Source organism: Thermobia domestica, unplaced genomic scaffold (genome assembly GCF_964235325.1).
Source record: "Thermobia domestica unplaced genomic scaffold, izTheDome1.hap1.1 HAP1_SCAFFOLD_389, whole genome shotgun sequence".
NCBI lineage: Eukaryota > Metazoa > Arthropoda > Insecta > Zygentoma > Lepismatidae > Thermobia > Thermobia domestica.
In genome coordinates this window covers 27,008-49,906 of record NW_027656100.1, presented here as the reverse complement: position 1 = coordinate 49,906, position 22,899 = coordinate 27,008, and the positions used below count along the sequence as shown (strand labels likewise).

The following is a 22,899-nucleotide window of genomic DNA, read 5'->3' as shown; positions in this document are numbered from 1 at the left end:
CCTTTGTTTTCCTCCTGTCGATGTCCCTGATAGCGTACAAAAAAAAACTTGAGCCTGCATTACTGCACAAACGATGCACAAACAATTGAGATAATATTGTTTGAATCGGACGTGGGCAGTCTATAATTTGTTATCGTTTCGGCGCGCCACTAATTCTGTACAAACGAAAATTTCGCCTGCAAGTTCATGTACAAACAAGTGCGACTGTTTTCGGTTGAATTCCACATGGTGAGAGGGCTATCAATTAGACATGAATTATCGTTTTGGCGGCGACCCATTTATGTGCAAACGAAAATTTCAGCTGCAGATTTATGTACAAAGTCGTACGAACTAGTGCGACAGTTTGTGGTTGAATTGAACATATCGGCAGGGCTGCCGTTTAGACAGTCCCCCATATTGTTTTTGTTCTGACGACGCCTCTAATTATGAAGACAAGCGAATTTCTCCTGCAATTTTTGTACAAACAACGTACGAACGATTGCGACAATTGTGAGCGTGTATCCTCCCCCACTCCCATTCCATTTTAAATTTTCCCAGTTATTTCAGTCTGAATTGGAATAAGGTTCCATGCACTGTACGTTCACGCAAACTGTGTTATGGTTTTATCTTTTTCAATGAGTTGGCAGTACTGTGAGTGGTGACTTGTACTTCTTGGTCATCGCACAAAGGAATGTGATGTGGTCGTGACTTTATAAAAAATAGTGCCGTTGAATCTAACTTAATCAAAGAATACTTTTATTATTTTTAATATTTTAATTATTTTATTTTAATGGTGAATATATTTAACATTTTTCGATATATATATTCGTTGTAAAGAATACTTCTTATAGATATTCTTAAAATATTTTTCTGTCGTGATTAGCGCAAACTTACAGGCGCTGGAAGAACAAGGCGCGAAGGTGTGCTTGGTGATGATGGCTACATAGACTATCCTGCAAATGTTGCGTTCATCGAAAAATCTAAAAATTCTTTGACCATCGTTGAAAGTGTTGTGGATTAAGTTGTGTAAAAAGGAATTATGATTAAAACAATTGTTTGAACGCGAAATCTTCATCGAATTAATGAACGTATGCAAAAGTAACGCATAATATTCAAACTAATGAAAGACAACGACTTGTGAACAAAGAATCGATGCAGTTACAAATTTGATTATTTGCAAAGCTACGCAGCAGCGACCGAGATGGAGCCCAAAATATGATCATTGAAGAGAAAATATGAATCAATAAGGAATTTCTTAACTGGGAATAACTATAAGACCCCCTTCTTATTTTGAAATCTCCAAAATCGAAGTGTTGTGTAAATTAGTGTTCAGTAAGAAATATGTGCAAAATAATCATGTCTCTTGTCACGCAATGAGCCGGCTTCGTTGACATATCATATAATTTTGAGTTAATCTTTCGAAATTCTTTTTTTTTTTTTATTTTTTTATTCTCCTATTAACAAATATATGGGCTTAAACTTCATATGCTAAATTAATGAAAAGAAAGAGTTAAAATACAAAAGTATCAAAAGGTATTAATAAAATTTATATTGATAAAATACAGAAGTAAGTATGTATGTGACATGTATAATATTTTGTGCTTGAGTAAAATCAATTTCATGTATGTATTTTGTTTTCAGTTGCATCATCCATGTTTCTCACATCAATCACTACAGGAACGATAAGAATTCAGCACTTGGTATTATAGAACTTGAACGGATGTGAAGTGGGCGTGTCACTGAAGGTGGGTACGCACGTATGCCAGCTTGGTTCGGACCCATCTTGATTTGCGATCTGGTGCAATTCCTCCCACGAATTCTAACCATTACTACATAGAAAATAAAACATTCATTCCGTTCCAACCGCTTGACTCACTATATATGAAATTATTTAGTGCACGAACGAAAGAATCGTACCCAGTTGGGTCACCAGAAAAGCGTACCGTACAAGACACGAACCCTACCTGTTATAAAAATTGCTTTCACGAACAGAAACACGATGCAATCGTGTTATACAATTTGTGATTGAATTGGACATAGTGGGGGCTACCACTTAGAAAGACCCCCACTTTGTTTTCATTCTGGCGTCTCCCCTAATTGTATACAAACGAAACTTTCGCTCGCACATTGTTGTACAAACGATGTAGAAACGATTGCGACAATTTGTGATTGAATTGGACATGGTGGTGGCTACCATTTAGACAGTCCCAGGTAGTTTTCGTTCTGGCTGCGCCCCTAATTTTGTACAAACGAAAATTTCTCCTACACATTTCTGTACAAACGATGTACAAACGATTGCGACGATTTGTGATTTAATTGAACATGGTGGAGGGCTACCATTTAGACAGCCCCCACTTTTTTTATGTTCTGGCGGTGCCCCTAATTGTGTACAAACGAACATTTCGCCGGCACATTTGTTTAAAACGATTCAGACCATCTCCGATTGAGTCTAAAAAGGTGGGGGGGTCTAAATGGACGTCCAGTTTTCACCACTAGTGTAATGAAGTTCTTCCACGAGATAATCTGTAATCAACACTGTCACTAGCTACGTCCTCGGCTAAGATACCTTTACAAGTACAGCTTTATTTTCACATTTTTTTTCAACAGTTAACCAATTTAAAACCGTATTATAATTCAAAGTACTTATCATATTTCTATCGTAAACAAGAATATGTTGTCTACTTCTTAAATCCTTCGCTCCGCAGTAAGCCGTTCAGCGCGTGCAACAAGCAAAAACATCATGTTTGGCATCTCACAAAATGACAAAGGAAAAAAAGAAAAGCAACAGCAGCTAAGCAGTGCCTTATCGCAGTCAGGGCTGACAACATAGTTTCGCTCGTCACTTGCGCTAATAGACCAACTAGCAGTGTACAAGAGTTACACAGTTACAATATACGTTGTGCCACTGTAGCGCTACAGGTCGAATGTGCACGAACTACAAATGAATATGTTTCTTAGAAGTATCAGTCACTGTTCCACGCTCTTTACATTCTACACATCCTTTTTTCTCCCACTTTTTGACCTTGACAAGCAGAACTAGCAGGCTTTCCGAATTCACAAATATAAACTGTTTGTGTACAGAGTATGTTTTCAGTTCTTTGAATGACACTGCGCGCGAAGAACAAAGGTGATGATCGTGCAACCGTAACAGCAGAAACACCCGGTTGCAATTTTAAATGTAAAATACAAATAGAGAGTCTTGACGATGCCGTGAGGATATATATATATATATATATATATATATATATATATATATATATATATATATATGGTCAACCTCCTACGTAGTGCCATATATTGCAATAGGGTAGCTCTGAAAGACGGAAGATTGTCCTCTGAACATTCTCTAAAGTGCGCAGGAAATAGCTAGTAAAAGTATAACAAGGAAAACAAATACAAGTACAAATTTAATGATTTAAAATCTGTATCTTCATTAAACTGATTGTAATTAATGTGTAGCTGTATGTTGTGTACGGGATAGGCAAAATATTACCAGATCACAACTCAACAAAGCCTGATTATTTTCTTTATTTGGTAACGGTGATAGCAAACATACACCTTTTAATTTGAAGGTGTAAGTCGTCTTCTTGAATAAAGGTGCAGCAATTTACATTTCTGCAATGAAAATAAAATAAGCAAAATCTCCACATGTCTATCTCCGTAATCTGACAGTTTTGTCATATCCCAAAAATTATGTCGATGTTAACAAACATTAATTAGAACAAATCTTACAGCTAATCTTGCAATGCAAATTGACTGTTTGTTGTTCTTTGTTATCACAACATTGCAAATCCACATGTCCACATATCTGTGTTTTCTAATTACGTAAAAACAAAACAATGACTTTGACAACATTACGATCTCATCACAATCTTGAATTAACTTTAATAATGTCTTTCCTAACATAATTTTAATTTTTTAATTTCTTGTCTGTCTAAACTTTAATTTTATAACATCTTCTAGTCCCTATTTTTGATTAACTTTAATAAATCTTTGGATTATAATTCTACCTTAACCTAACCCCTCATCACGGCCCCTTTTGAAACCCAAAGGTTCCTTGCAGATGATCCTAATCGAAGTATGAGGTTGAAGAAAAATATCATATAATTTCAATTTAAAACATAAGAAATACGTACAACAATAAAATATATGCCTTTTCAATCTTTTGTTTTATCATTACCACCATCCCATATTTAGCATAAATATCGTGGAACATAATGGGGAAAAGAAAAATAATCAAAATATATATATTTACATCAGAAAATAGAATAAAATTTTCTGTATTTACATCTTCGCGCTTCAACATATTGTGAGAATACTGATGTTAACCCTGCAGTGCTCGCTTGCGGACTCTCAGTCCGCAGTCAACAATGGTTGAATTTTTTTACCGCTAATCACCGCAATTTACCTCCCCCTTCCTGTTTTTCATACGTCCTAACAATCGGCTTCTGCTTATCAGTACAGAGTTGCACTTCGAAGTGTGCACTAGTGTTTGAGATATTAGCTAATGCGGAGCGTGAGTCCGCAGCGACCATTAACGTTAGCTAAATATAGTGGTAACCAGAAAGATGTGGGAAAGTTCAGTGGGAAATAAATATAAATATGACGAAGAGAAAAAGCGTATCCAGCGTTTGTTGGATGAGTGCTCAGTCGATGGAAATAATACCGTGTATGAAGATGATGAAGATGAGAGAGAAGACGACAATTTGACTACTGAAATCATGGACACGGACACCGAACAGAAAATATCTGATGAAGAGGAAGTGCCACATAGCAAGCAAGTTAGTCCATTTTATCTGTAAAGATCAGAAGACAAAGTGGAGTGTGCACGTACCCCTGAAAAACGTAAGAACAAGATCAGTGAACATAGTGACGCATTTACCTGGTGTAAAAGAAGCCACGAAGGATTTGAAAGACCCACTCCAAATTTGGAATATATTTTTTCCGGAAGAAATAATGAACGCTATTGTAGACAATACAAATAAAAAAATTGCACTTGTAAGACAAAACTATACGCGTGACCGAGATGCAAAAGAAACAGATGTTGCTGAAATTCAGGCCCTCATTGGCCTGATATATTTAGCAGGCGTTTTGAAATGTAGTAGGCTTAACGCTGATGACCTGTGGCGAACGGATGGTACGGGCGTAGACATTTTCAGACTCACTATGTCTCTATCCAGATTTCGATTTCTTTTACGTTATGTTAGGTTTGATGACCCTGCAACTCGTGAACAGCGCAAAGCTCAAGATAAGTTAGCTCCGATTAAATTCGTTTTTGACACATTTGTTCAAAAATTTTAAACTGCTTACACACCTTTTGTAATCGTGGATGAAAACCTTGAGGCATTTAGAGGAAGATGTGCATTCCGCCAGTATATACCTAGCAAACCTAATAAGTATGGAATTAAAATATTTGCTCTTTGTGATTCAGAAATGTACTATACAAGCAATCTGGAAATATATGTTGGCATGCAGCCTCCGGGACCTCACCGAGTGGATAATTCACCGTCATCTGTGGTTGAAAGACTTTGTGAACCAATAAAAGGGACGGGTAGAAATGTCGCCACGGACAATTGGTTTACGAGTGTGGAACTAATGAAGACCTTAAAAATAAACTATCGGTTGCCATTGCTGGGTACCATCAGAAAAAACAAGAGAGAAGTACCTATTGAATTTTCAAAGCCAGTTAGTCGTCCCGAGGGATCATCGATGTTTACTTTCCACGAAGATTGTACCTTGGTGTCATACATTTCCAAAAGGAAAAGAAATGTTCCCTTGATATCAAGTATGCACCATGATGACAGTGTTGACGCCGAAACTGGAAAACCGGAAATGATATTGACATACAATATAACTAAAGGGGGTTATGTTCTGTCTATGACTGTGCAAGAAACACTCGCAGATGGACAATGGTTGAGTTCTATTCTATGCTCAACATTGGAGGCATAAATTCCTACATTGTTTACAATGCGAACAACTGTGACTTGTGTGTTCCTGGACGAGAATTTTTGAAAGGGTTGTCCCTACGAATGGTAGAGAGTCTTCTGAAAATTAGAGTAACTGTCAGCAATATTTCTGGCAGTCTCAAGAACCGTATTCATGATCTTCTTGGAACGGAAGTTACTCAAAACTTACCTGAAACTTCCAAAGGCGTCCGAGGAAGGTGCAGTAAATGCAACAGAAAGAAAAACCGACCTACAAAGTATTTTTGCATTCGATGGAAAACATTTTTGTGCTTAGAACATTCATCAGTGGTATGTTAGAATGCATTGAAAGTGCCTCGTGGGAAAACTAAGTGATTGGGAAAATATTACAGAATATAATTGTATCTAGAACATGCGTAGTTTGTATTGAAAGGCCTTCATAGAAAAAAATCAGTGTTGACGGAAAATGATACTTTTTTCTTTCTTTTTTTTTTTTTTTTTGCGAATGACACTATAATACAACAATATACATACTATCTCTTTTATATTGTATAAGCTCTGAGTTACAATAATGCTAAGCAATTGGGAATTTAATTAAATTTTATCACTTAAAACATGTTTTGTAACTCATTCTAAAGTAACGATTTGCTACAAGAAAATTAAATAAACAGAAATAGGCTAGCGATAAATACAATCACTAAATCAAGTGATGAAATAATAATAGTTTTATAACAAGTGTTTTCGTGAAAGTGAATATTTTTTCAATAAATAGTTAATATTCTTTGCGATTTTTGTAATATCATTTATTTAGTATGCAATTAAAAACTTTAATATACCTGCGGAATGTCAGTCCGCAGCGACTACTCATGTCATAAAATGAGCGCGACTACAGCAGGGTTAAACGTCCACATGGTCATTTTCCTGACATCTATTATATTTATTAAGGAACTACGAACACTTAGTTACTTTCAGAGTACACAAATCAACCGAGCTCTTCATTTATATATTCATATATTTTTACTTTGCAGAGTCCTTCATGGAAAATTCCTTTCGTTTGTCTTTTTCCATGGTCTCCATCCTATATTTTTTTCACTGATCTGTATCAGTTTTTTCCCACATCACATCACTGCAGAAAATATATTAAATACATCATTGTTAATTAATTTCACACACTAGTACTCTCGCTCAAAGATTCACACTTCACAGTTATCCACAAAACACAACAATTGTTTTAATTATCACAAAGTTTAAAAACTTCATAAAGACCACAATTATCATTAACACCATGATAATCTATTCCTATGCGTATGGCAACGCTGCTACTTCCGCACACTTCTGAATCTTCAAAATTCCAAGCTTGCCCTTGAACGAATACGATAATTTGGCAAGGAATGAAGTAATTTTTATTCCATGTCATGTCTCTTTCGGTTCAACGTGTTTTCACCGTGTTTTCTGTTCGTGAAAGGTCAAACTCGCCGTGTTCTGAAGTTCACGTTGAATCTGCTGGACGTGCGCAATCCCAAATTTCAGTGGTGCTCTTCTTCTCTGTGTTCTGTGGCTTACTATCTGAAAACTTGTTATTGTGTGAAATAATTGTCTTTATTGATTTGCCATCTATACTATTTTGATCAATACAAGTGTCTGTGAAATTAGTGTGTGATTGTCCATTTACATGCGTGGCTTTATTTTGTGTTAAGTTTTTAGTATTCTTATTAACCTTGGCATATATCGGCACTCATAGGTAATGCTTACTAGTTACTGTTGGTAGCTGTACAATTGGCTGTTCATAAATACTTTCAGAGTTAATTTCACTTCTGTTATTAACAGTCTTACATTCCTTTCTATCTAACTTCCTTACTTTAACTAGGATATAACCCGTAATTACGCTAATTATGATTACTAGTACAGTCAGTACTAAAATCATAAGATAAAAGTATAGGCCTAACTTGTTGTTATCCATCGTTCACGATAATCTGTAATAAACAGAGGGAAAATTATAAGCTTCATTTCTCTTGACATGATGGTATTGTCAATTACTCTAAAATACTAATAATAATACTTATACTATGTCTATTTTTTGTCGACCAACTCACTTTTGATTGTATTCTACAATCCCGTTATTCATATGGTAGGCGCGTATTTTCTAACTTCTCACCGCAATTTCTTTTGAAAGGCTTTCCTTCCTAGATTCAATGCTTTTGTCCATCGTTCTTATGTTATATGTAATCTCTGACGGTACTAAGATAGTCCCCGTAATTACATATTTATTTTCCTCTCTTTTCAATCTCTCGTTTTTTCAACTTTCTCGTAACACTAAATTTCTATTCTTATATCCCTAAATATTGTATATTTTAGCATGTATTTAGGTATCTAATACTATATCTTAACTTTAATTATCCATTTTTGCATTATTTTAAGTCACTTTAATCATGTCTTTTTAATTTTAATATTGCACGCAACCAATCCATCCTCCTCCGTACCGTATCGCTGTAGCTGCCTCCCGTTCACTGCTAGTAGGCGTGGCTAAAGCAGTCAGCCATTTTGTGGTCACTACGTCACAGGGCCGCCAGACGCGTTCCTCCGCGACTTCCTGCCACTGACAAGATACCGCACTCACTCTTACCTCCAGCGCAATACGATCAAAACAATTCTTGGTTTCAACACTCAATGCATTTATTATACTGAATTAAAACGTCGAAAATTCTTATGTTCTTTTACTTGTATTAAAATTAAATGACTTCTTGTAATAACCTAAAATATACATACTTGTTAAATCTACAATCCCATTCTTCTATTAATCTTTTTCTTCTGTACTTTCTCTCTATAATACTAGCTAGTATTAAAATTAATTGAACTTATTTTTCTATTTAACACAGTATTCACTAATACTTATTTAATTATTCTATCACTGAATATTCAGTCTTCGTTACTAATACTGTATAGTATCTCTCTTGATTTCGTTATCTATCTCCTAGCTATATCTAAAATCATTAGCTCTCGATCTTCTAGCTATCTCCTCACTTTTTCTTTCGATCTTCTATTTTCCCTAGTTTTCCCTTCTCTCTGTCTATTCTTATCATAGTACTTCATTGTTTATCCTAGTTATGCTTTTGTATTGTCTATTTTTAACCATGCTTAACTATTTTTTATTTACTCATCCTTGATTTCCAACAATCGAGTTCCGATTTCCTTCAGTTCATTTCTCAACCGGGTACGCTACTCGAGTTGCAGCCCTAGGATCAATACCCCCCTAGTCACCCTGTTCATAGCTGCTAGTTAAGTACGTAGATATGATTTATTTTACTTTCCTAATATTTTTTATAGTTTTTCAGAAATATATCAAACCAATTTTATCCCTCAGGTGCATTTATGTTATTATTATTATTATTATTTTATTTTTATTATTATTATTATTTATATTATTATTATTAGTAGTAATATTATTATTGTCCTTTTATCACTTACGCATCCTGTTTTTGCATTTTATAATTGGTAATTGCTTTATATAGGCTACAGTACAAAACTATTAAAGCTATTATCGACAATATTAAAACAATCATTATTCCAAAAATTATATACGTAATATACTCTGTCGTAACAACAAGTTGTGGCACTGTTCTCTCGACTGTTAACTTTAACAAATTTTCGGTTAGTGTATGTAGCTCCTGTGTGTGTAACGAAAAATTTAAGTGTTTCTCCGAGCAGTTCTACATTAAATTTACATTGTTATTTTTTACTTTAATAATTTGTTTCTTACGTATTGCCAAATCCCTAATCATTTTTCGATCAAAATCCTTATAATTTACAAAATAGGACGTTATTTCCCTATTCAAATTAAATTGATGTTATTCCTTGATGATTTTCTACTTTAGTTCAATATCCTTCTTTTAGTGATGAATCTAGCTTTTGTATATTCAAATAAAACTTGGCCTACATATTTCTCCGAATTGTGTTAACAATTTGCAAAGGAATTGTTAAATATTATATTATTTAAACATTTTGCGTCGTCATCGATTGTAATAACACAGTTATACAAGAGTGTAAGAACTCACAAAAATACAAGAATTTCTTAAATTCCCACTTTCACCTGTCTAATGTATGATATTTCCCATTAGCTAGATGCACAAGCTTCGGTAATTTATAAAATATTCGAAAATCATGTTTCAAATAACGCATCGACATTACTTTGTACATTACTGAAATACTATTATCATAAATTACAAGTGTTTGTACAATAAATCGAGATTATCATCCTCATAATTATAACGCATTAAATAGATAGTCGACATCCTGTAAAACTTTCCTACATCCGGCCTATATATAGAATGTTTTAAAATATCGTGCAAGTTTACAAATCTCTTCACATCTTCATTCGTTAAAATATTGAATGACAATTGATTACTTAGTATATCGCTCATAATCTTGTTTGGTCTGAACCAAATGTGAAAATAAATTAGTCAAAATTTTTCGTTGAACCTGATGTTGGTAACAATACATTTCCTGTAATTTATTTTTAACACCTTCTAACATCTGTTGAATTTTTCATTATGATTCCGTGAACTATTGTTATTTCAGAATTAAATCATTCTTTTAAATTTTTAACTTCAGTTATTAACATTTTCTAATGTTCGGTTAGTTTATTAATTGATGATGCCAATTGTTGTTTATGTATAAAATTATAAGTCGAAATTCCCAGCGAATAAAATCTAAAAAGAAAACAAAAAATGGATCGCTTATTGCTATTTCCTTGTTTACATGTAGCACTACCATTCTGATATACAAAATGACGGGGAATTGAATTTATAATATTAGACCGAAATTATTTTTCTTTTATAGCATATTCGTTTAAAAATTTAAATGTCTCAGTACAAACTTTGTGCATTGGTACAGCTTGACGAAAATTCAAATGCATTCGTATTGTTGTATACACTACATTAGATGCGTGCATAGCAAATGCATCCTGCACCAAAGCTAATCCAATTTCTGGCAATGATATCTGCTGATATTGAACTACATCCTCTGCTTTCGCTAACACAAACAAAATCCCGTACCAAATAAGTCTGGATATCATATCACTTTTAATTATTCGACTTCCAAATGAACTCTGAAATTAATTAAAGTTATCGAATTACTATTTTATTCCTTTTCATTTATATTAGCAATTTATTTGATTATTCAATTTAATTATTTTTTATTTAATTTAAGAAGTTATTTAATTGTTTATTTGTTTGTTCACTTAGTTACACCTGACGTATACTCCTCGCTAAATTACTTAACAAAATATGGAATTCTCTAATTATTCATATACGCAAATCAAAAAAATGTCACTAATCTCTGTCACAAATACATGTTTATCGGTTCAGAATGTTAACATATCTGCATTTACTCAGATATTGATTAGGCTTTGGTTGAGCCCCAGCCGCCTTACTGACTGGCCACCCATAAACACGCATTGTGCACAGATAGCTAGTAAAAGTATCTCAAGAAAAAGAAATACAAGGCCAAATTTCATGATTTATAATCTGTATTTTCATTAACCTGGTTGTAATTAAAGTGTAGCTGTATGTTGTGTACGGGATAGGCAAAATATTACCAGATAACAACTCAACAAAGCCTGATTATTTCCTCTATCTGATAACGGTGATCAGATAGCAAAAACATACATTTTAATTTGAAGATGTAGGTCGTGTTCTTGAATAAAGGTGCAGCTTAGGGAAACTCCGAAGATTTGGATGGAAGAAACTACTTGGATTTAGAACTTTAAATGTTTATAAAACTTGTTAACTGAAAACTGTCAACTTCTTAAGTAGTCGAATATTACTCGTAGATTACTCGCTGTATGATATTCTCTTTAGCAACTTTCATTGAATCTTCGTCTTCTCTCCTTCTACCCCCGTTCCATCCTTGGTAGAGTATTAATCTGTACAATTTTGATTTCTAAACTGCCACCTCCATTCAGGTCGCTACACGTGCTAGCTTATCCCATTGCCGAAATTCACATTTCTGCAAAGATCATCAAATAGACAAAATCCCCAGACGTCTATATCCATAATCTGCCAGTTTTGTCATATCTCAAAAACTGTGTCGATGTTAACAAACATTGATTAGAACAAATCTTACAACAAATCTTACAATTATCTGAGAAGTACTTTAAGTATTTGTTTTTTAATTCAAAACTCTCGACCTTCAAGTTTCACAATCTTTCTACGAATAATTTGTTCATCACCATGTTCAACTATCGTAAACACAGATACATTTCGCTGCTAGTATCTATGTAAGAAAACATGAAAAATACTCTCTGTACAGACCTTCGAGAATTGTGATGGATCTAAGCTCACGTTTTTGTAGTTAGTCTCCAAAAATGGATTCGAAAATTTTCTGAATAGAATTGTTCGCTGTTAATGACTCCCATGTACACTACAAATACTTTCCCAAATTAATAATACTTTTAGTGATTGAATTTAACAGAATTTATGGAAGAATATTTTACCATAGCATTGCTTGGTAAAAATTACTTTGCTACTTTAACTCTATCAGTCACATCTACGTTTTCAACTTATTACGCACAAGGTGGTTCCTTCGGACCCACTTAGGTTTAACATCAATAAAAGACTTTCGCTGTTTCAAATTGTGTATGACTATATTTCGTTACATGAAAATATCATTGTACATTCAAGGAGAATATTTTTTGTATTATTTTTACTGGGCTACAGGGCTATGGTGATCTATAACATCTATAACAATAACTGATTTAGTCTATCCTAGCCTAACCACTATTTTTTAACTGTGGTTATACTGGTATTAAGTTAAATTAGGTTAGATAACGTTTAAGATAAAAGTCCATTAAATACAGTACTACACAAAAAAGAATCAAATACCAAGAAATTATGTGTACCAATTATGAAAACATATAGCCCGCGACAAAACATAACGAATTTTTTCCTCGAAGGTCAAGATCTAAGGGTTTAGTAGTCCCTACCATAAATCTTTCATTGTAACTAGATTTCGGCGTTGCCGCTCCAACTCAGGTAGAACTGTACAAAGCTGTCAGTATGACTAACCCCATTACGGTTATCATAATAGCCCGTGACCGTGCAGACCTCTAAACACATTACCCCACAGAAATGAGTGCCATAAGTCCAGGCCTTCTAAAGGCTGTTGCGCCAGGAATTTAGTTATCATTATTATTATTGCTAATAATAATATGTAATACTAGTAATAGGCTTAATAAAGATTCTGCCTGTTTATCTGTTCTGCTTGTATGTATATTATTTCTAACTTTAAGATATAGTTATACATGTCCATATATAATTGATTAGTTTCTTTCTAATGTGATTCGTCACGTATATAAAAACTGCAGAAACTACAAATTAGGATACGATACACAGGAAATTAATAATGATAGCTTTATTACTCAGATATTAACCTGCATACATTAATACATATCAGGATTTAGGTACTTAATATAATGCTTTTTAATCATTTCTTTTTTTATAAAGAAAGTTTTACATTGTCATTATAGACATATGGCCTGTCGCATAATAATAATAATAATCATAATAATAATAAGAATAAGAATAATGTTTTCTGAGGACATTGAACAAAGTTAACATGTCTTGAAAAAGATTTTTGATGGAGACAAAGATCATGTTGTCATCGAGATAGATCAATCGTCCTCAGAAACTGAGGAAAACGAAAACGAGGACATGTTTTGAACTCTTGAAGTGTTAAGTTCCAATTGTTTATTTTATCTATTTATGTGAGAATATTCAAAATAATGTTCAATCAGGTCTGATATAGTGCTTTATGTGAGATTGATTCCACGTTGCATGAAGGGCATAAACAAATAATAATAATAATAATAATAATAATAATAATAATAATAATAATAATAATAATAATAATAATAATAATAATAATAATAACATTTATAAAAGACTAACATTAGTGTATCACGCTAACTCCTAATAGTAAATCACGTTGATGCTCATTGCAATAATATAATGCAATAATTTAGATTTGAGCCTTTATATTTATGTATCCGCAATTTCTTTGGTCGATTACCTAAAAAAGAAAGAGAAAAGTGAATGCAAACAATTAGAGCTCTTAAGTATTGATTTTAACCTATAATTAGTGCTTGAACTTTTCGGGTAAACTGTACCCGTCCGATACCCATTTCGTTTGATTTACTCGATCCTTAGACCTGATAAACCCGCTTGACCCGTGTTTGGCCTGTTTGGACCATCTGAGCCGATAGACTCGTAATGAGTTCGTACATGATAATTAGAACAATTTGTGTTATGATAATAAATTGAAACAACACATCATTTACAATAATGACGGACTAAGCTTGTTTTCATAAAAACGGGATTATCAGGTCATCCCAATTCATACGGTTCAATCGGGCAAACCCGATTCAGACGGGTAAAATACAATATCGGTCCAACGTGCGGTCCAGTTTCTATTCTCTTTTCCGAGCATTACCACAAATGCACAGTAGCCCGAAATGGCTCGGACGTAAAAACTATCATATTATTATTATTATTATTATTATTATTATTATTATTATATTAATAGGAGAGAAAATTACTTGTTGAATGACCTGTACGTATTTTATCACTATTTTAAATGGTTATTCTGGTTTTATGTATCTGCTTATTGGTTTGCAGCACTCAGAAAGAATAGTTCCAGACTTCATTGTTTATCCTGGCGTCAGGGAGCGCGGCTAAGTTTTTGTAATACCGGCAACATCCAACTGGTTGACAAACCCCACGTGGCCGCTAACAACCATATGACAGTTTTAGTGCTGATAAGAAAACTTGGTTTAGCTTTGAAAAACACTATACGTACGATAGCTCACCAATTAGAAGACAGACAGCCCGGTAGTCACCAGTAAGAAAAATTCCTCTTTTCCTTAAGTCTCTAACAATTGTGAGTAACATTGCATGAAAATAGCTACAGATTTAAACCTTGTTTTCATGCTCGCACTGTAACTTTAATAATTGTTTTCATGCATCTCACTCACATTCTCTTATAAACTGAATGTTCGTTACAAACATTTTGGCTACAGATTTGGCAAACTTGATTTTGCTTTCGTGCCTTTCCTACACCACACAAGTAACACATGTTTTTCCGGCAGTGGATTTAACTTGCGACGTTGATGATATTGTCTCACTTCGTAGCGACTTCACATTTTGTGCAATGTTTTTCCGCAAACCACAAAGAAAACGCCGTTGAATATAATCAAGCACTAATAACTCCGCAATCTGGATTAGAAAGCCTTCCCTCCTTTTCGTCCTGTTCTTCAGATTACAATCGGGATGCAGATTGAGATTAATTACATAAACTGCTACACCGATGATGCCTAAACAGTTCACGAAAACTGCCATCGGCCATCTTTTTGTCTTCCGTTTTCACGAAAATGCATGAACGATTTGGTCCAGTGGATCAACCCCTATTTTCATTTGGTTATACTATTGCACGATTTCTGTTGTTTTTTTTAAAGTTGTCCCCTATGCAGTTGCCGTCATTCAGACTTGATAGTAATAACACAAACTTATTTTTCATAGGAGCGTGCATACTCAGTGTACATTCCTTGGCAAATCCAAATCGTGTAAATTTAAGATCACATGATATTGCATTTAGAAATTTAGGAGGAGTAATCCTTTTATTGTTCCTTTCTGTCCCTACACATGTCATTACATTTCGTAAGAGTGCTTACTAAATTAAATCTATAAACAAAACGGCTAATGTTACATTTCTGTTGGCTGTGTAAGTTCAGTTACAATTTTCTAAGAAATATTGGTGGCACTTTTAGCACTTGAATCTTCTTTACCGAGGAATGGGGTGACTTTTAGAGGGTAAAAGGTTTCACTATCATCCAACCACTAAATCTTACAACCCTATTTCTCTGTTCCGATGAAATGTATTGACGAAATGAACAACGACCACGAAAAGAGACTGTTACTACATATTACATATTATTGTTTTTGTAGTGCCTCTGATCTTCCAAGTTTGTACAATTTACAACATCCTCAATGACACTACTTGATAAAAACAACAAATAAGCATCACTCGTAGTTTCAATATGAGTATTAGGTGGAAGTTGCAGCTTGCGAAGTATTGTGCGAATAGTATTATGAGGCCTCATCTTGGTGTTGGGATCTGGTTCTGATGACCATTCCGTCTGATCTTTAGACTTATAAATATGATATATTTCTTCTTCGGCTTTAGATTTCAATTCATTAATACCAACACTATCTACGATGTCAATCTCGTCAGGAGCATCTTCCAGGTCTTGAGACAAATTGTCTTCCTCTCCAGAGCTAGGAGAATCATATACTAATGAGAATTGATCTCTCCGGCATTAAGAACAGGGCCATCGTCTTCGTCCTCTGAAAAATCGTGTTCTAAAATTCTTTGAATGTCCTCCAAAGAAAGATATTTCATCTTTGTTTCAATAATAAATACTACAGCGAAAAAACTGAATCGCATTAAATGGCCTGTAGAAATATCAAAGCAAACGAAAGACGGAATACAAACCGCACTCCTGGTTATCAAGAATACCACACAGATAACTCCGCAACGTTGCCAGGTCTTAAAAAAACATATCGGCATTCACAAAGAAAATTGTATTTAGGCTGAACAATAATACTTAGGCTGCACAACTTATCTGTTCAGTTATTATTGTTTGAATTTATTTTTACATACCGTTATTTATTGTTCCTTGTGTAATCCTGCATTGTTAGTAGTTGCACTTTGCTTCAAAGCTTTCGGTAAAGGTTTTGAAGTTTTAGTGTATTGTCTTGTGACAAGTTACATATTGTATCCATTGAATTTATGGAATTATTATTATTATCATTATTATTATTATCATTATTATATTATTATTATTATTATTATTATTATTATTATTAAATTGATTTCAATGTCTTAGTAAAAATTTCTTATTTGATCAGATTCAAAATAATCACTCAAAAATACTTTCTAATAATCAAGCAATCCATGTTTAAATAAGAGTCCACTGGACTCACCTTGTGTGCCTACGTAACATTTGTACATTATCCGAAATTGCTCTGTATTATATCGGAATAGACTTGGGACATTCTACGCAAAAGCACTATTTATATTACCAGAGGAATATTTTGATATTCATATGACTAAGAAAAAGTAAAGAACTTACAAATCATTTTACATGCTTAGGAGTCCATTGTACCCACCTTGTGTGAAATAGGGTTAACCGAGTTGATAACAAAATAACTTTTAACCGAGAATTGAAACATAGAACAAGCTTATTGGCTCATTTTTCTTGGCTAAAGTAACCGAGGAAGCTGGTGAAGATATTTCGTTTGTCAATTTTCTCGTTGTCGCAAAATAAGTTACAAAAGCAAAGTATGATTTTGCCGACTGCTCTTCCGTTATTAGATTCCAAAAGTTTGTCCTAACTGGGCGACCGAAACTTTCATTCGGGAATGTGTGTGCGTTTATTTTTCATCTTTTTTCGTTCAAATATATTTCCATTCGCTTTGTCCATCTCTCTCTATCTCACTCACATACACACTCATAAGTGATGATGTTTCGTTTATTATTCTTTACTAATTTACAGTTCTAGTTTTCCTAGAAAACTCCACGTAATAATGGATGGTATATTACGGTATTTTGCAAGTGAGAACTTGAAAATCTTTGATTTTGTTAGTGCTTCTAATGGACACACTCATGTATTAGTAATCGGAGATTAAATTTCACAAACTCTTATTATGTGATTACAAATACCCAAAGATATACATTGTTACTATTTGCCGTGCTTAAAACCTATGATTAATTCTCTACTAATGTCATGGTTTTTACAAATTAAACTTTCACAAATAGCACATCCCGTAATTAATTTATTAGATTGTCTTTTCGTTTTTTTTCGTTTTTATTGCATTCGTGGAACACCCTGGAGACAAAGAACTTAGTAGACCAACGGAAAATATTCGCGTTTCTTTAATAAATCGCATAATAATGTTACTTATTTTTAAAAAAGATAAAAAATACGATGCTTTTGCACATAGAAGACATTTCCGCAAAAGAAAATTCGTGTCACATTTCTCCTATCTGATATATTTATTTGATTTCAAATATAATACGAGAATACTTACAAAAATGAAAGTAATGTTGAAGCGAATAATGTAAAGCATTCAGAGATTCTATAAAAATATTTTAAGCTGTGAAACAGAAGAAAGTCTGTAAATCATTGAGTTTTTACTTGGTGTGGCTAAGGTTAAGATCACTACTATGTCATATCATTTTGTAACTGACTCATGACATCAATAATTTTTACATAATAAACAATGTGTTCTTCGCGTTTGTTTTTTCGTGCGAAAGGACTTCATTTTTCTTCTTTACAGTTAGCTAAACTGATATCTTTCGAACAACAAGAACACTTGCGGAATCGGCTAAACTTGTTCTCAGTGCAGCCAACATCAGTGCAATGTTTGCTGTCTAACGTTGAGAGGCATGAAAATGAAAGTGTGAATGCACTTTTTCGTGTTCCAACTTTACATAAAAAATGTATGACTATCGAAATATCAAGTGAGTTCAACCGATTTGCTTACAGTTGTGATCAGTCGCTAAGGAGGTCTAACAGATGTCCCTATTCTTCTATATTTATAGTATGAATCATAACGAAGTATTTGTAACATGCATTGTATGTTACTTGCATGATAAGAACATTAGATGAACAATAATTTTACTGATTCTGCAAGTTTTGGTTCAAGGCTTCTATCAGTGATGCCATTTGAAAATAATTTTAAATAAAATAATGTTACTTTCATAGCAGACAATTAAAATCGGATACTCAAATATTGATATATTATTTAATAACATTATTTAAAACACGCCTTAGTTGTAGTCAATCTGATATTTTATAATATTTTTCTTTGGTTTAATGTTTACTGTCAATTTAGGCGTTCCTTTCTGGGATTATAAGTTCAATGACAAAACTGATTAACGCAATGATACATTAACATTTATTAGACACACTCAGTTTGGAACAACAACCCTTCTGACAATAAATTTAATATGAGTAAGAATTTCTAAAGAACAATACATATTTCAAGGTTGTTGCAAGAAAGTAACAATCAGATGATGAGATTTCAAGACTGTATTTCATGCTATTGAAGAAAGTAGTTTACTTTGGATCATATGATACCTGCAATGTGGTTCAGCACATATCGAATCATAACTTGTTAGGTACCAGGATAAGTATGAGAAGCATCATCTATTACATAATCTTCGAAAATTTCGAAGAATGCGTTGAGCACATCGAAAATGACTAATATATCGTCGACTGATTTAAGACTATGTGATTTTAGCAGTCACATCAATAATTGAAATTCATTATTATCATACAATTAAAACACCCGAACACTGATCGTGTGTTAAGAAGGATGGCCCAGCTAGAAATGTGACGAATATGATTATGCATACATTATCAGAAGCCATCCGATAATTAGGGATATAAAGATGCTTTACACGCCCACTTTTCCTCCATAAATGACAATGTGAAGATTTAATAAATCATAATATAGTCATCATCTTTCTATCGTCGTCCTCCAAGACACGTTTATAGCAATTTAACCGATGTTATGCTGCATATTCTGTTTCGATCGTTGATGTCATAAAAATGATTAATCGAACGATTTAACATATTGTCATTTCGCAATGACGCAATAGGCGCGTGTCCATTTCAGTTGTAGTCCCGTGCACCAAATATTGCTATACATGAGGGACGTCTGCTGCAGAGAGTTGTATTCTAAGGAGTATAAAGAAGTGTGTTTTCAGGTAGAACATGCATTATCCATACATGAAATGTACAGTTAATTTTCCGAAGTCAACGCTATGACCTGTTTTAGCATCTTCATCAGTCTAAGACCTGAACATCCTTAATCAGGTGAGCCTCTAGTCCTTGTCCTTGTTCACTGGTTTCACCATGCTTTTACCAACAATGGAGGAGGCACGGTAGCTTAACTATACTCGTCAGTCGAACTGCCTGCAACCATTCGGTCCGTGTAACATGCTTGTTACAATCTTCCACATCTACGAATTAGATTTATCGCCGACTTTCCCCTTTCTTACGCACAAGCATCAGACTGTATGTTGTTGTAGGTTTCCTGTCAGTATCAAACTAGTAGTATTTTTCGTTCCCTGACTCATATATCAGCTTAACGACTTAACTTTAAGAAGTACCTAATGATATAATTATTTGGCTAGCGAGCGTATTTCAGTAACCCACTAGATACGATTAATTGTAAAGTTCATTAAAATATCTGAAGTACAGATGCATTTCTAAGAAATTAAAAATAATAATAATTCTATGGCTGTTAACCAGAACTTAGAAGTGGCATAACTACTCCATTCTAACAACCCTTGAAGAAATATGACTACTTGAGGAGTGTTTTACTAGTATCTTAAGTTTGATAGGATCAAGAAAATGCAAGGTAGTTTTTAAACTTGCTGCACGTTTTGGGTTCTTCAAAGAGAATGAGATGTGTGTAAATAAAATATGTGTAAAATAATAAACTTATTTCATATCTCTAACATTCTATCTTTGTAAAATAGTTAATAAAGTAATTTCTAAATTTGGAGTAAAGTAAACAAGAATTCACATTATACGAAATATTGTTGAACTTAAATTTCACTATCGAATATTAGACTGAGAATAAGAGACTCCGTCTGCTAATACAAAACCACTAAAATCGGGCTTTGGTTTAACTAAAACCGAAAATCTGTAACAATATCTTAATATTAGTATCACAATATACTTATTGATATAAAGTTAACGTGAACAAGAATTATTGTGTGTCTAAATTTAAATATATAATATAAAATTTAAATATATATAAGCATTATGTATTATAATTATGTCCTATTCTTTGTGAAATTCAGAAATCAGTAAGAATTGAAATTTCTTTTGAAACTTTTTTAACGTGTCATATGTTTGATTCAAACAAACCTTTCCGGTCGCAACTACCGACATCGGAAGAAATTTTAAAAATAACAATGAAATTATATTGTAACTTCATCCTATTTTACATGAAAATGTACGATGTGAGATTGCTTATTGTGGACTTTATATATAGAATAACTCTATTAACTTGTAGTTTGTTGTAGAAGAAAAATTGATTATTTTGTTTAAACGATTGCCTTTAGGTAATTGTCTTGGGGGAATACGAAATTCCCATGGAACGAACATTTGGGTCATCAGCAGGAACTATCACCCCAAAAGCGGCCAAGCAATATGAGACAAAGCTTATTACTGTAGAAGAAAAAGCTGAAAAAGATGTAAGGAACTTACCTGTCGAATCTAGGAAATGTAGATTTCCAGATGAAAATGAAAACATGTGGGCATTTAAATACTATAGCTTTTCAGCTTGTATATTACAATGCCAGGTAGAAGAGAAGATGAAACTATGCAACTGCACAGATCAGTTAATTGGAAGTGAGCCATGTGATGATCCAGGTATGTCTCATGTATAACATAATCATTCTGTACATTCCTTGAAATGAAATTGTTAATCATTTTAAGCATTTTTTGCATTGTGTAAATAATAAAACGTATCCAGTAACATATTTCGTTAAACAATATAGTTAGATAATGAACCGTATCACTTCTATTTAGACTACTATTTTATGATATTAGTATAAGAGTCATACAGTACCAATAACAAACGCTGCAGCATTTCATGAAGGCACGTACACAGGTATTTATTTAATGACGGTCCCAGAGCTTTGGGTGTGGATCAATTCGAGGGTACATTATACTAATATTTCTAAAATCATCACTAAAAATATTTTAAATTTACAGAAATGTAGGGGTTTCTGGGAGAGGAATCCGGATATTTGGGACCCATCCATTACATAAGCCTCAGATTCTGTGTGAAAGTGATTAGACCGGTTTCTCTGTTCGTAACATACCGTATAAAATTATCGATGAATTCACGTGCTTAAAACATATACATTTAAAAAAACTTCTCAGAATCTACAAAATAATGGTACGTTATTTTTAAACATTTTTATTTCCCAGGACGAAAGGGAAAGATTAAGTTATTTTCCTTGAACAGACTATCACTTATTGTAACGTCTCTTCCATAATGCCTGCTTTTGGATGCAAACTCACGACTTGTACCCTACTTACGGAACGGGCCGGTCTGTTTTAATTCCAGAATTTTAGTAGTTATAAAACATTACCCAGAATTACAACTAACTCAATATATAACTTTATTCCAAAGAATGATCCGTCAGTTACCATTAATGATTTATTCTGACGTCGATGTAGAAATAAAGTATTTTTGTTGTCTACTCTTTTTGCATAGTCCTCGCTATTGTACTAAGAATATAATCATTCTTGTCAAATGCTCTAAGATTTTTCCAGTGCACTTAAGTCTGAATATAGTTCAACCTGCTCTAAAGTACTAGGTATTTTCGTTTTACTTTTAAAGGTAAGTGTACCTTTAAAAGGTAGTCAGAGTTCATAAATACAACGTATTAAAAATAGTAATCGCAGTTTTCTGATTACATGATTAAATAATTTACAGAATCTATGTGATTATTCAGGGTGAATTTAAAAAAGCCAGATCCGAGATTTGGAATTCAAATGCAAGTGGAATAGATAATATAGCAATCAAAAGAGATAAGCATACGTTAAACAAGAGCAAGGAGTTGTAGGATCTAGCTTGTAATGAAATATATTAAACAGTAGAGTGGCCATAATATTTACGAAGTCAATCATGATACTTATGTTTAAGACATCAAACCCATAGAGATGCCAGAATTATAGTATTATTAGTCTCATAATGCTAACAACTTAAATTTTGCTTCGAATACTGAACAAAATATTCTGCACAAGATCAAAGAAAAAGCTGATGAGAAACAGTTCTAATTCATAAGAGTTAAGGGCGTAAAAAGTGCATTTGGTTTATTAACGATAATCAGTGAAGGGTATTTGAAAAATGGA

General features: G+C 33.4%; 1 protein-coding gene across 1 annotated transcript in view; it reads left to right on the top strand.

The window, feature by feature from the left end:
- LOC145676819 (uncharacterized) overlaps positions 1-21,405 on the top strand; it is a gene marked incomplete at its 3' end in the record, with an annotated part of 44,623 nt that extends 23,218 nt beyond the window's left edge. The window contains exon 2 of the mRNA XM_081747598.1: positions 21,096-21,405. Within this exon, the coding sequence (XP_081603724.1) occupies positions 21,096-21,405 (310 nt within the window). The remainder of the gene's footprint in view (positions 1-21,095) is intronic.
- Between the last annotated feature and the right edge of the window lie 1,494 nt (positions 21,406-22,899).